At 50.4% G+C, this 15,498-nt stretch overlaps 1 protein-coding gene across 3 annotated transcripts in view; it reads left to right on the top strand.

Annotated features, from left to right (window-relative positions):
- The window catches only part of ABTB3 (ankyrin repeat and BTB domain containing 3), a 263,029-nt gene that overhangs the window by 132,955 nt on the left and 114,576 nt on the right, over positions 1 to 15,498 (top strand). For all 3 annotated transcript variants that reach the window (XM_080661813.1, XM_080661812.1, XM_080661811.1), the window contains exon 2: positions 15,304 to 15,453. In XM_080661813.1, the coding sequence (XP_080517939.1) occupies positions 15,304 to 15,453 (150 nt within the window). The remainder of the gene's footprint in view (positions 1 to 15,303; positions 15,454 to 15,498) is intronic.

Genomic DNA, 15,498 nt, shown 5'->3' on the forward strand with positions numbered 1-15,498 from the left:
GTTACTCAGGCCTCTGCCTCCCGGGCTGGCTGCCGTAGGGGAGACCCGCCGTCCTCTGTGCCAGGGACCGTCTCCCTCGGCTGGGAGGCGTTCCTCAGAGAAGGGAAGGACATTGCCTACCGCCTTCACTGGCGTTTAATCTGACTTGGCCACCTTTTCACGGCCTCCCTCACTTCCTCTCTTCATCCTCCCTGCAAGGGACTCCCTCCCCCACATCCTCCCAACCCCAGGTCGGCCCAGTGCTTCCAGAAGGAGGCCCACCAACCACACTCCACACAACCAAAGGAAACGGTGTTGTGGTTCCCACGAGCACCTTTTGGGGACAGCCGCAGCGAAAACCCTGTGCCGACTTCCCCGCTTACTTATGAACCTGGCGCCCTCATTTTCCGGTGAGAAAGGGGTGTGTGGTCAATAAAGGACGATTCCGCGGTTTCAGCCTGCAGAGGTGAAACTAATACATAACAGGAAAGGGGGGAGGTGGGAGCGGGGAGTCTTTCCACTCTCACAACCTCAATGCCCATTCCAGGTCTCCAGAGACATCGTTTTATAACGTCTCCCCAGAGAACGGCTCCTTTCGTAATCCTCTCCCCGGACCCCGAGCCCAGCAGGCCAGCCCACCACTCTCCCCGGTTCTTGGGTGAAGTGTCTTATCACTGTTAGCTCCTCCATCCCACCCAGCGACCTGTCCTCCTAGGAGGCCACCGGCCTGGGGCCTCCAGCTGCTGGAGAGAGTGAGCTGAGGGCCCAGGCGGAGCTCCGTGCTCACAAGAGCCACCCAGAGTCAGTGTTTGATGGTGTCTCGTATGAGCGCACCGCTGCTGTCTGTGCAGAATGGCTTACAAACGTGAACCCGCAGGCTGGAGAGAGGAGCTAAGCTTCCCCAGGGCCAAGCCCCAGGAAAAGACTTCTCTCCATAACAGAGCACAGAGAAAAGGCCAGGCTGCAGCCCCGAGGAGCCGCCTGGGGACTGGGGCAGCTCTTGGGGTCCCCGCAGGGAAGGACAAGAGAGACCTATAGCGGGATGGCCTCTCCCTGCCAAGCGCGGCCTGTCCCTCCGCGGCATGGGCAGGGGGAGCTGGGGGTGGGGGGGGCAGCCTCGAGTGGACGTGAAGGCGTCCTGGGTGGGGACCCGGCCAGAGCATGAGGGCGGATCTCATGGCACCTGCAGGCGGCGTTTGCCCAGTAAGGGAGCCTGTGCCCATCGACAAAGCAGCCCAAGTGCTGGAACCTTCTCTCAGCCCCGGGGCCAGCTCCTCCTCCGTAGGGAAGCCAAAGGGTCTGGTGTTGCTTGAGAACCTTGATGTACATGTTCTGGGTGGAATTGTGTCCCTCCTCAAACGTCCTAACCCCCGGTGCTGTGACCTTAATTGGAAACAGGCTCATTGCAGATGTAATTAGTTAAGATCAGGAGGGGGTGGGTCCCTAATTCAAGATGAGTGGTACCCATACTAAAAAAAAAAAAGAAGAAAGAAAGAAAGGAAAAGGGGGGAGGGAGAATTTGGACACATACACACACACAGGGAGAATGCCATGTGGGGGTGAAGGCGGAGATGGGGGTGAGGCTTCTCCGTGCCAGGGAATGCCAAGGATTGCCCGCCAACCGCCAGAAGCTGGGGAGAGGCCTGTCACGGCCCTCCGAAGGAGCCACCCTGACTGCGCTTTGAACTCAGATATCCAGCCTCCAGAACTGAGACAATAACTGTCTGTTACTTACGCCGCTGAGTTTGTGGTCCTTGTCATGTCAGCGCTGGGAAACCTTCTTAGACCTCACAACAAGCCTGCGGAGGGAGGTGTTGTTATCCACACTGCACGGACGTGGGAACGGAGGCACAGAGGGCTCCAGGGACTTGTCCGAAGCCACACGGCAAGCAAGAGAAGAGGAGGGGTGAGCCGCTCTGCTCAGCTCCACACACAGGCAGCGTGGGATCTGCCTGAGCACCGAGTCCTGGGTCCTGGTCGGAAGCAGAGGGTCTAAGATGCGTCGTGTGATCCCCCGGAAAGCAGGGGGCAGCCTGGGACCTGGGCTACATAATGAGTCCTGGGGAGTCCCTTCACCTCCCACAACAAAGGGGGCTGGGATGGAAAGCCAAGACCCGCCCCAGGGGGGCTGTGATGAAAGGTCTGGAAAGGTCAGGGGTAAGGAGCTGACGGGGGATCAGAGGGAGCCCCGCCACCAGCTGACCAGAGGCCTCACCCAGCCTGGGCTGCACGTGGCCGCGGAGCCAAGGGGCCCCACCTGCAAGGCCTGGCTTCGCAGGGGCCAGGAGCCAAGAGGCCATGAGCGTGGCCACAGGACACCTGAGTACGGCTGCCTCCGGCTCTCGGCTCTCTTTCGTGTTGTCCTGGGGGCCTTCGAAGTCGGGGCTCTCCCCCGCTGCTCTGGAATACGGAATTATTTCCCTTGCGGCTCCCTGGGGCTCCCCTGCTGTCCCCAGGCAGCGCCTCCCTTGCCTGTGGGAGCCTTTGCCCTCTCCCTTCCCTGCCCCCGCAGTCAGGGGAGCACATCCTCCCCACAGCAGGGCCCCGAGGGTCCTTCCTAATCGAGGCACCGGAGATGGCACTGCAATCCCCCTGGAGCCCGCAAAACAGGATTTTAAGCTCCATCTTCTTGCAGGGACTTATGGGGGACTCCGGGGAGCTGTCACTTACAGGGACACGCAGGAGTAGGGAGCAGGCTCGCTGTTGCTTCTCTGGATCCAGGAAGGCCACCCTCACTCCCTTGGTGACAAGGAAGGGCAGTGGAAGGGGACATGCTGTCTTGCAGGCAGCAGAGCTAGTTTGCACTTAGGCTAATTCATGTCTGCCTTAGCCGCTGCTGCCTGCTGGACCGGCCGTGGGGGAAGCCAGGCCCACGTACACCGGCTCAGCCGCGCTGTGGGGTTCCTCTGTGCAGCGCTGTGCAGGTAGCAGGCTCGAGGCTGGCCGCAGTGGTACTCAGCCTGGCGGGGATGGCCGGTGGTGCCAGGCAGGACAGCCCCGATGCGGGGAGGCCTGAGAGGCGCTCCTGGCTGCCCCTGTGTGCTGATCATCGGCCCTGGCCTGGGTGTCACAAGCCTGGGGTGCAGCCATCCCAGGACCCTATTCCCAACAGGGGCCAGAGGTACATCAGAGAGGCTAGACCTGGCTGCCCCTTCCCAGGCTCAGCCAGGACCCCACAGTCACCTCGCAGGGGCTCCCCTGCCATGGGGAAGCCCTCCCTGTCTTCAGCTGATCCTTGAGGCCCATAGTCCACAGGCAGCTGCTCACTGTGCCTAACATCACCCTTTACAAGCAGGTCCCGGGTGTCTGGGTTCCTGTGCAGCTTTGCGCAGGTCATGTGACTCTTCCCTACCTCTGTTTTCTCATCTGTAAAGGGGGATAATAATAGTAGCTACTTCATACCGTTATTGTGAGGGTGGGATGATATAAAACTCAAAATACTCAGAATGGCACATAGCAAGTACTAAATGTAAGTTAACTCTAAGGGTGATGGTGATGCGGCTAACGATGATGATGGCTCCGTTCCCACCGTGCAGCCACTGTGACTTTTACTGCTGTTATCATGGCTGTGACTACTAATGCCATTATTACTACAAGTCCCATTTGTGCTGGTACAATACCACCACTAGGATAAACGCCACCCCCCAGGATGGACATAGCAATTAGGACTTTAGAAAGCTCTGGAAGTGTGAGTAGCTCCCCAGTGAACTTTAAAATGTCCATGTGGTTGGTGGCCAAGGTTTTGCACACAATAGTTCTGCCCCTGCCTCGTCCCAGCGCCGCCTGCGCCTGCATTCCTACCAGGCCTCCCCGCTCCGTCCCTCCTCCCCCCTCCAACCAGATCCGCTCCTTCTTCTTTTTTTATTAACTCCCTCCCTTATACATTCCTAAAGACTCAGCTCAAATGTCATCTGTTTGATGAAGTCTTCCTTGGCTGGGGAGAAATAAAGATGCAAAATAGGAAATCAGGTTTAATCAGAAGTGGGGATTCGGGCATCCAGGATAGCAGCGAGAATGGAGGCTGTAAAGACTCCCAATTAGACCTGAGAACTGATCTGCAGGAAAAGCCAAAACTAGGAAGCTGAAGTAGCCCACTCTGCCTCGGAGTGGCTTAGCTGAGTCCCTGCTGAGCAGCTGGTAATAACAAGAAACACTGGTATTGCGTATCTCGTATGTGCCAGACACTGTTCAGGTATGGATATATACGCCACACCCTATGCTGTTCCTACCACCACCCCCATTATGGGTGGGGAAACCGAGGCACAGGGAGGTTCATTCATTTGGCCAGAGAGTGAATAGAGGTCATAGGTAACAAAGCCTGAATTTCGGCTCCAGAGCCCATACACCAGTGTTGTGTGTTATTGTATCGCATCACTGTTTCTATTTCTATTTCCTCTCTCCCACCTTCCCTTCATTCTGATTTATCTACTGTCCCACCGCCAAAGTCCCCAGTTGTGGGCTTAGGGTGGTAGAAACCAAAGTCACCCTCTACTCACTTAATTCGGCAAATATTTCATGCCTACCACCTGAAGATATAAAATGTTTGAGTATATAGCAGGTACTTGGAGTAGGGCCTGGTACATAGTGGGTGTTAGCTACCATCATCACCATGATCAGTATCTTCATCAGCACCATTATCATAACTATTATCACCATCATCACCATCACCACCACCACCACCACCACCACCACCATCATCATCATCCTCCTCCTGTACAGTATCCAGCACTAAGAAGGTTTTCAGTGAATATGTTGTTGAATAATGAATGACAAGGCATGTCTCAAAATCACTCACATTCCCAGGAGAGAGCTTTTCAGTGTCAGAAAATCGATGCTCTAATTCCCTGAGTCCCCAGAGAAACCATTTGCTGCCCATCTCCCTCCCCTAAGACTGTGGACACATCCTTCCTTCTCCAGGAAGTGGATCTTTCCCACCTCCACTTTCTGACCCTTGTGGGTAGGAGTGGTCCCCCCTCCTCATGCCAGAACACAAAGCTTGCCCTCACTCAGTAAGCCCCATTCCTTCCCTTTCATGCCTAAGATAAAGAGGTTAGCTGTAAGCTTCTGTAATGAGGGACTATGGCTTCACCCAGGGCTGGCACATAGTAGGCACTCAGGAAACATTTGTGCTGACTAGAGGGGAGCTAGGTTTAGTGGCAGCTAACCCTTCCCCACTTCCGAGGTTCGTGATTTCATGGCTCACCGGTTCTAAATGACAGAACACAAACTTTCAAAATGGATAGTCACATCTGTTGAGAAACTTCTCCCAGGTTAAAAGTGTGTCATTTCTCTTGTTTATACACACATGTACATTTGGTAAATGGATAGATGGGCAACTTTGAATGTGTGTGTGTGTCTGTGTGTGTGTGTGTGTGTGTGTGTGTGTGTGTGTGTGTGGCTATCCATACCTGTGTACATGCATGAGTGTATGTACAAATTTCAGATAACAAGAATATTCACCTAACTAGCAGCTGGACTCCCTGAACAAAGGTTTCTAATAAATTGGCCTATGAATTCGCCCTGACAGGACAAGGACCATTGCTTTGTTGTGGAGCCGGCTGCCGCTGAGGCCTGGCCCCTTGCACTCAGTGGCCTCTGGTGAGGGAAGACCATTTGGGTCCCCTCCCCTGAGACTGTGGTTTCCATGCAAAGGAACTGGCAAGGAAGGGTGAGCAGATGTAGAGTTGACTAGTGTGAATCACCTCAGCAGACTCCAGGGCCCGGGCGTTGTTCCTGGTGTCTGGTACCTGGCCCTGGGTGATTAGGGCAGATGGATAGTGGCCTGGAGCTGAGAACCTGACTAAGGAGGCCCAGGGCTGGCTGATTTGCATCTGAGAAGTGCACTCACCAGCAAGTTGTTTGCTCTCTGTAGGAACAGGCTAACCCGGGATGTGCAGTCCCTATAGGGTCAGCAAGGCCCAGATGTGAAAACATCTAAATTCAGCCGGGCAGTGTTGCTCACTGGTTGAGCATCAACCCGCCAGAAGGCCATGGTTCATTCCCGGTCAGGTCACATGCCCAGGTTGCAAGCTGATCCCCAGTAGGGGTCATGCAGGAGACAGCCAATCAGTTCTCTCATCATTGATGTTTCTATCTCTCTCCCTCTCTCTTCCTCTCTGAAATCAATAGAAACATGTTTTTTTTAAATATTCAAATACAGAAAGCAAAATACATGGTGAGTATAGTACAGGTGGGGAGGTAAGGGACGGGGGGAGAGGGGCACGGAAGCAGCGGAGGTGGGGAGGGAAGAAAATGTCCAAAAAGTCTTCTTGATAGAAGAGGGCCCTAAATTTAAAAAAAAAAAAAAAAAGTTGAGAAGCATTGAGTTATATCTGGGCTACTTGGTATATTCCTTCAAAGAACTCCCAGAACAGGGGCTAGGAGGAAGTGTCTCCCAGAAGCGTCCTCATCCAGATGTGTGGCTGGAAGGGCCCTCTTTACCAACAAGGACAGTGAACTCGCTTCAACAGGGGCCCATGGCCTTGTCTAAAGTGCAGTACCTTTTAACAGCAACAACAAACGAGAATTTAGAGTCCTCTTGTCGTTTATTGTTGCTCTGTAATCAGCTGCTGTATGTAGCCTAATGGGATCCTAATGTTTTTAAAAGCCAATTTCGTAATCTTTGTACAGTAAATCCTCACTTAGTGTCCTCGTTTGGTTCTGTGACTTTAAGCCAGAGGACATATAACAAGATAACAAAACCAGTTTTACCATAGAGATAAGAGTTAAGTTCCTACCACATCTCATCAACATTATAACGAAACAACATTATTTGAGGACCTGCTGTATTTTCAATGGAGGGTCCTATCAGCATATACACGCATAGCTGCAACTGGCAGATTTATGCTTTTACGTGTCATTAAAATCTACACTATGATCACAGCAGCATTAGCTAGTTCTCAAAATGTTAGCCTAATCTCCTGTACGCCCGTAGACACACACGCCCCTGTCCTTCCATGCGGTCAGCCATAGAGTATTTCAACGTATTAAACATCCTGCGGAATAGTTCCCCACTATATCCTACCAAATACGTGGTAAGTTCTAGTCACCAGGGCGTTTAATTAAAAATAATCAGTCTTTGAAGACTTAGAATACAATTAAATATACTGAAAACACTAAGGCTTGGTTCAATATGATTTAATCTTCCTTGGATGATTCCGGATCTTACAGGCCTTGGGGGCCTGGGTTATGAATATTAATGATCCCCATGCTCTTACTCTGCAGAAATTCCACCGGAAGGAGATTTCCAGTTGGGAGCCTGCCAGGTGCATGGGCTTCCACTGTAGAGGGGACGCTCACTCTTACCTGGATATGGTTTCTAGGTCCCCTGGGGATGACATATCAGTGAATATTTGTCATTGGCATAAAATGCTCCAACAGCTGGTGTGAAATCTCAGCCCTCTTGTCTTTAACAGGGAGAAATTTTCAGTGGGAGTGTTAATGTGTTATTAACACTTTAAAAAAAAAAAACTTATCAATCTATTTTTTTCCACCAAGAACTCTACTCAGGAGTCATTCACTAATTCAACTTGTGTTTGTTAAGCAAGTCCCAGTGGGACACAGTAGAACTGGAGAGATGGCAACAGGGAAGGGTACAGCTAAGTTTGCCCGAGGGCACATAATGTACATAATGTAATCAAATAATGAATGCTCTCCAGTGGACATATACCTCCTTACCTCCCCTACTGCCCATCATCTCCTTTCTTCCCTTTCTAGTATGATCACCTTCACCATTTGAACCATATTCAGATGCTTACTGATTCAGAATTAAAATTAATCTGGGGAAGAAACAGTTAAAAATAGCCTCAATGTATCCTTTAGAAACACAAGGCAGCCAATATATGTAGCTCAGTGGTTGAGCATTGACCTATGAGCAAGGAGGTAACGGTTCAATTTCCAGTCAGGGCACATGACCAGGTTGCGGGCTCATCCCCCTTCTTTCCAGTCTGTTCTCCACCCACCCGCTGGAGTGACCCTCCGAAAAGATCAGACCACATCCCTCCCCTGCTCAGAACACTTCGCTGCCTCTCATCTTGCTCAGTGTAAAAGCCAAAGTCTACAGTGGCCCATGGGGCTCTACCCAGTCTGCCCTCCCCACCTCTCTGACCGCCTCACCTACTGCTTTTCCCCTCACTTTCTTCGTTCCTTCCTCCAACAAGCCAAGCCCACGTCCCTCAGGCCCTTCCCCTTACTGTCCCCTCTGCTGGCCTGCATTCCCTCTCCCTTCTCCCCTAACCCCCCAACCCCCCTCAGGATACCAGCGTGGCTTGCACACTCACTTCCTTCAAGACTCTCCTTGAGTGCCCCTTCTCGGTGTGACTGCTCCCCCACCCAGAACTCCCCATCCTCCTTTCCAGCTCTATTTTTCCCCGAGGCACTTACCATCCAAGCAGCTCCATATTCTAATTATGTATTTGGAACACATATACCAAGATGGCAAGGATATTCAGTGTTTTTGCTACTGGATCCCAGTACCCAGAATCACGCCTAGCTCCTAGTGGATGCTCGGCTACTGCTCGCTGAAGAAGCAAATGAACAGACTATTTTGCCCTCTGTTTCTTTATGGCTTTATAACAGTTGGTTTTTTCATTTACGCAGTTGGTGTTAGAGCCACACGGTCGTCCCACTGTCTCTGCACCTGTACCATGTACCGTGCCTTAATAACAGTGCGGCCACCTCTGTGTCCTGTTCGCAGGATGAACACTCTCTAACCCAAGTTTTAATTCGCTCGCATGGCTCCTGAGCTGACTGCGAGGAAACCTGCTTCATGTGGTTCATTTGGGGAGGGCAGCTTGTGAGGTCACCTTGAGGCATTTCCTCTTTTGTGACCCCGCCCTTCCTTGTCCCCGCCTCTCTCTATCTCAGCCCCCAGCGGGCACACTGGGTGCCCTTTTCTTGTAGTCTCTGGACCGCCAGCTCCCTAGGAACAGAGCCTGCTGCTTCTTTTGCTTCTTTGAGTGTGGGGACATTTCAGTTGGGCCTTGGAGAATGAACATGAACTTGCTGGGGACCCAGTAAAAATGGAGAGAACATGGTATAGAGATAGTGAGGAGGGAAGCAACGGAAATAGAATATGCAGACCACTCTTTCTAGAATTTTGGCTAGAAAGGGGGAATAGAGAGATACAGTACCTAGAAGGTGAAGGTTCAGTTTTTAAGTCCAAATCCTTCTTGGCCCAAAGCCCAAGGTTCCCCATGGTTCACCCTGCCTCCCCATCCAGCTTCCCCCACCTCTGCCCTCCGCTCCCATCATGCACCCTCCGCCCCAGCCACTCTCCCATATGCGCATTCTTCCTTGGAACGTCCTTCAATAACATTGTCATTAATTGAGCCATTTATAGGGGCCAAGATTGACATGTATTAATTTATTTGATCTTCCAGTCGCCTTTTGAAGATCATGCTGTGACCATGCCCATATTATTTGCAAGGAAGGGCAGTTACAGGGAGGCCAAACGGCATGCCTAAGGTGACATTGCTGGGAAGTAGCACAGCTCCCACTGAACCTGAGCGTTCATTCGGGCTCCACACTCTGAACTCTGCTGTAAGGCCTCTTTTTCCAGCTCCCTTGTAAGCCCCCTGGGAAGCGTCTCTGAAGCTCCTGGGCTGACGTGGGTTCGCCCTGCTGTGCTCCCACGTGGACCCCACACACACCTGCCCTCCAGTCTTCTTCCCACAATATTTCAGTTGGTGGGTCTGTCTCTCCGGCCAGGTGGGAGCCTTTGAGGGCAGGAATGCGTCCTGTTGTCCATGGCTGGTGCTCAGTGACTGAGGCTGAAGAAGATCCAGAGTGTTGTCATGTTCTTTTCAGGTCAGCACGCTCCTTCCTCTGTGTCCTTCAGGCTCCACGTCGGGGCATGTCAGCAAACCGATTTCTGACCATTCTCCATTGCTGTGTTTTCTGCCTCTTATTTCTTTTGATGATTTGGTTGCAGACTTCCGAAGAACTTGTTTCTTGGACTATAATTCGTTTGGGGAAGTGGAGGGGATGAACCATGGTCTGGGTTTATCCTAATTGGAGTACAGCATGCTTTTCACAGACAAATGAATGGGTTCACCGAGCCAGCTCTGAATCTATTTCCCACTTCAAGTCTCTCAAAATAAAATGGTTGTGCAAACATTAGGAGGGAAAAATCTGATAACTTCCTATCTTGTTTCTTAATAAATGTAACGGTAACACAGAGCCTTCTGGCATCGTGGTATTATTGAATTCCTAAATCTTCAGCTTCAAAGAACTTCACTTGGACTATTAGCAAACATTTATCGACCCCCTTTTCTGTGCCAGGTTGTCCATATATATTATCCCATTAGGGCCTCCCAGTCACACTAGGAGGTAGATAGCATCAAGCATTTCATAGAAGGAGAAAGGGAGGCTCAGAGGAGCCCAGCCACAAGGCCCTGCCCACAGCTGGGAGACGGCAGGGCAGGAATCGGAACCTGCCAGGTCTGCCTGGTGCCTGTTCCAGGGCTGGCCTGCTGCACCCCAGCTGCTTCCCTCCCATTGCTTAAAGCTGGGACAGCTGCCAGGACCCCCCACTTGAATTCTGGGTCTAACTTAGGAGAAACCAAGGGCTAGCTTGGCAGGCAGGAAGTAGGCAGACTGCTCTTGCAGCCAAAGACAGACAAGGCACAGCCCAAGCCTGTGTCCCGGGCGCCAAGACGTATGCGGTCTCCTCCTCCTCCATCACCATCATCGATGAGAGGAGAATGGGTGAGTGCTGACGGCTGTCTTGTTTGGGTTTCTCTTGGTGGGTAAATAGCATCCAGGTCTAGTCATAGATGGAGATGCAGAGAAAAGCTGAAGGGAGAGAAAGGATGGCAGGGCGGTATATTGGCCAAGGGGCCACCCTATGCAGATGGGAAGGTAGGCATCTAGCAAGGCAGCAGTGCCCCCTGATCATCCATCAGATGCCCGAAGTGGTTGGCCCAGGGGCCCACCCAGAGGAGTAGCTCTCTCGTGTTATGTTCTGAGTGACCTAACCAAAGCACTGCCAGTCTCCGTTCGCACAAGATTTTGGAAAGATGGTCCTCAAGACGGTTTGAATCCAGACATTAAATAAAAGAAACTGCTCATCTGCGAGCTCAGGATATGTAGCAGGTACTTAACTATAGAGCAGAGGCTTTGATATATTATCTTGTTTAATCGCCACAAGAAACCGATGAAGGAGATATTTTAACCTCTCTTTGCAGACACGGAAGCTGACTGGGGATCTGGGAAGGTCTTTGTTCGGCTGCACAAAGGGCTGCAGCAGGATTGGAGCTCAGCTCCGTCAGGGCCATGGTCATGCCCAGCCCACTCTGTCCCCCCTACGGCCGGTCAGTCCCAGAGCAGAGGACCTGGTGGCGGCTGGGAATGTGGACCTCAGAGGCATCAGTTCATCAGCTGTTAGGAACCACAGACCCCCCTTAGGATGTGAATGAACTTCTCCCTTAGAAGATGCACAACCGACTCCAGAGTAATAGAATTTCAGGGGGGCCATGACCTCTTCAGTCTCATCTGGACCATAGCTGATGATCACCTTCTCTCTAGAGAAATTATTCTCTTTAGGTCCAATCAGAGTCATATTTGAACCTTCATTCTCCGTGTCTTTGAACTTGAGGTTTAATCCCCAGGCTGCAGCTGTCCTTGGCTCTAATAATGGAAATTGATGAGTAGTCCACAACTGAGGCTTGTGTCTGACACTGAAATATGATGCTGGGAACTTTTTATTGATCTGGTTGATTTTTAGACAAAAAAATAAAACAACAACAAAAAGCAACTCTAGTTTATGTGCTACCCCATCTAGATTCCTCAAGAAGAAAAGGAAGGGAGGAAGAAAATAAATCCTATATATCTATTTTTAATTTTTTTTATTTGAGAGAGAGAGAGAGAGAAACATAGATTCGTTGTTCCACTTATTTATGCATTCATTGGTTGCTTCTTGTATGTGCCCTGACCGGAATCAAACCTGCAACCTTGGCCTATGGGGATGACACTCTAACCAACTGAGCTATTCGGGCAGGGCCCTAGTATATAATCTTTGCATAATTGTTCAATTTAGATTTTTCAAATCTCAGTAATCTAGCTTTCACAGCTTCTTTGAGTAATTATGTTTTCACATTTAAATGTCAGAACCCTCTAAAAGAAGGAGGAATAATCCCAAGGGAAATTGTTTATTCTTGTGACAAAGCATAAAGCAGTCTAAAGCTGGGTTTGTACACATTAACTGATTTAATCTCAGTTAACATATGCTGAGCACCTACTGTTTGCTCAGCACATGCAAAATACTCTGGTATACGTTATCTCATTTTATCCCTTCACTCCCAGCAACCCTGTAAGGGAGACAAGGACAGAACTGTCACCTTTCACAGAAGAGGAAATGAGGTCCAGAGTGTCCCTGTGACCTGCCCGAGGTTAAGCATAGGTGGGCACTGACAGCCACGTCTGAAAGTCGGGTTCCAGACTCCACATCCCGTTTACTTATGCCTCAACCAACGTGTGAAGCAACATTTCAGATGCAGGTCAGGGATGGGAACTTGCTGAACATCATGCAAATACCAAGAAAACAATTCCGCGAGCACATAGGTAACTTCATCCTCCCAACACTCGGGGCTCTCTCTCGGGTCTCCTTTGCTATGAAGCCCCATGACTACCACCAGGAACCTGGGGTCCCTTGTCACACTGGGTCCTGATCATCTGGTGCCCTCTGCAGGGAGCTTTCCAAGGGTAGGAAATCTCTGACTAAGAGTCAGGACATCAAGAGCACCAGATGAGGAAGTGGCCCAACACTGTTGCCATGGCAACGTCTACTTGACTTGGCCTCTGACCAAATGTCTAGGCTGGTGAACAAACAGGAGGAAGCAAGGATGATTCAGGGCATCCCCGGTCATTAGGAGGATGACTCAGCTGTTCAGCAAAAGGGGACAGGTGGGAGGCCAGTCTTGGGTGATGGGAATTTCTGCAAAGGCCTTGTCTTCCCTGAAAAGCCGAGGTTTGCTAAAGCGTAGGGATCATCTCTCGGTCATCTCCACATCCCCTGCAGAGCCTGCACAGCTCTAGGCAATGTCCAGTAAGTGGTGATTCTGTGTTGTCCAGCTAATGCCAATTTGTGTGCCAGCATAGTCCACAGTGTTTTTCAAAGCAAAAATCTCTTCTGATGCTGCAGATAGCATTTTTCAATTAATAAAATAGAAGAGAAGTAAAAAGAAAAAAAATTGAGCCCTGGTTGGTTTGGCTCCGTGGATAGAGCATCGGCCTGCGGACTGAGGGGTCTCGGGTTCAATTCCTGTCAGGGGCACATGCCCGGGTTGCGGGCTTGGTCCCCAGTGGGGGGCATGCAGGAGGCAGCTGATCAATGGTTCTTTCTCATCATTGATGTTTCTCTCTCTCTCTTCCTCTCCTTTCCTCTCTGAAATCAATAGAAATGTATGTTAAAAAATTGAGAGTGCTTCATGTAATAATAATAAGGGTCAGTATTATTCTCCATGAAGTTGTTTTTGTTTTTGTTTTTCATGGAGAATATGAAGAGCGTATGTGTGTGGTGGTGGTGGTGGTGGTGGTGGTGGTGGTGGGTGTACTGGGTCCTGATATAAAATACATTCTTATTCCGGGTCACAGTCCAAAAGGTTTGAAAAACAATGGTTTAAAAATAATCTTAGGAAGAAACGTTCTTGACCAGTTTCCTGATTATAAGAACATTGAAACTGAATCATCATTTGCATCATTCGTCTGTTCATTCATTATTCATCCCAAAAAGGTCTTCTATAGTTACCTTCCCCATTGTATCAGCCTTTTGGTGCGAAAGTGAAACCTTCGGGAACAAGTGACTGGCTCGGTATGGCTGGAGCCACTAATGAGGCAGCAGGGGCCAGAAGAGGCGTGTGACAGGTGCCACCACACGTCCGCCCGTCTTCAGAGGAGGAACCTTTGTTTGCTGAGCTTTTGTGGTTCAAGCAGAATAAGGAGTGGACTTCAACTACTGACCTTTGAACTACAGACATTCTGTCTGTTTCCCCTCGCCCTGCCAGTTGTCTTAAATAATTCAGCACCTATATATTGATACTGTCCTATTGTTCTTAAATTATGCCATTGCCAGTCTTGTCTCTTTAGTTGGTTCATAAACTACTTAAATGCACCTTCTGCTTCTTTTGCATCTTCAAAATGCCTCGCATGGTTGGGAATATAGCAGGTATTCAATAAGTGCTTCCTACTTATTGACAACTACTCATTATTCAGGTCCCATGCCTTCATTCCTCATTTCCTCCTACCACAGAGAACTTACCATATGGCTTTGTATCAGCTGCCTCCTTTGCTTAAACTGTGAGCCCCCTGAGAACAGGCGTGTATGTATTCTGTCCATCACTGTGTCCTCAGCCCCTAACACAGCACAGTGTCTGCCTTGTTCGTTGTATCTTCATATCCTCCGCGACTGGCACTTCATAGGTGTATCTGTTAGTTGTCACCATCATAATGCTGAGTAACAAACAACCCCCACTATCTCAAAGACATACCAAGTCAGCATTTGTGTTTGTGGGGCAGCTCCAAGCTTCAGGTGGGCACTGGATTTGCTCTGTGTCTCTCTCGCCCTCCTTAGACCAGCAGGCTAGGCAGCGCATGTTCCTCTCATGATGATGGCAGAGGCACAAGAGAGCACGTTCAACGGCACAGGTGCTTTGCAGGCCTTGAGTTCCATCGTGTTCATGAACATACCTTTGGTCAGAGTGAGTCGTCAAGCCCAAAGGCCAGGAGTGAGGAAGCACACTCTGCCTTTGGAGGCTGGGACCCGGTCATACTTCTGACTGAAGTCCCAGAGTACGTGCTGAGGTTCTTGCTAAGTGTCCATGGAATGGGAAGGAAGGGAAGAGAATACTTAGATTCCAGGGATTTCCATGGGTCTCTTTACCTCCTGACATTGAGCTCTCCAGAGAAAGCGAGAGCCTTGTCTAACCGATAACAACCCAGCCAGGGGAGTTACATGGATTGGTCAAATAAAGCAAGTCCTCAGAAGTGACTGCAGCAGAGGCTGTTCCCCCAGGACACCCAGGGATAGCAGCTGCCTCTGGGGTGGAGAAGGAGGCATCTCTGAGCAGATAGATTTTGCGTCCTGTGGAAATGTGCATACAGACCAATGCCCGCATGTTTGTTAAAATTAGCAGGTCAGGGCCTTGAGGACAGCTTTTACTAGTAAAATAGCTAGATATCGTTTCTGAAGGGAGTCTTGGTTGTCACGTTGGGTTTGTGGTCCCAGCTCTGGTGTTGTTCAAGGCTGTGCACAGTTTGACGCCCCTCCTTTCGTTAGCCAAAAAGTAACAATCTGTTCTCCTTTCATTCCCTCTTCCCGGCCTGCAGGAGTGCTGTGCCTGCCGGACAGCCTGAATCTGCACAGGGACCCGCAGCGGTCAAACAAGCCGGGAGAAATGCCCATGTTCAGCCAGTCGGAGCTGAGGACCATCGAGCAGTCCTTGCTGGCCACCCGCGTGGGCAGCATCGCGGAACTGAGTAAGTGGATGCACGTTCTCTCACCCTCTTCGTTCCTAAGGTGCC

The sequence above is a fragment of the Plecotus auritus genome (genome assembly GCF_963455305.1).
Source record: "Plecotus auritus genome assembly, chromosome: 3".
Taxonomy (NCBI): domain Eukaryota; kingdom Metazoa; phylum Chordata; class Mammalia; order Chiroptera; family Vespertilionidae; genus Plecotus; species Plecotus auritus.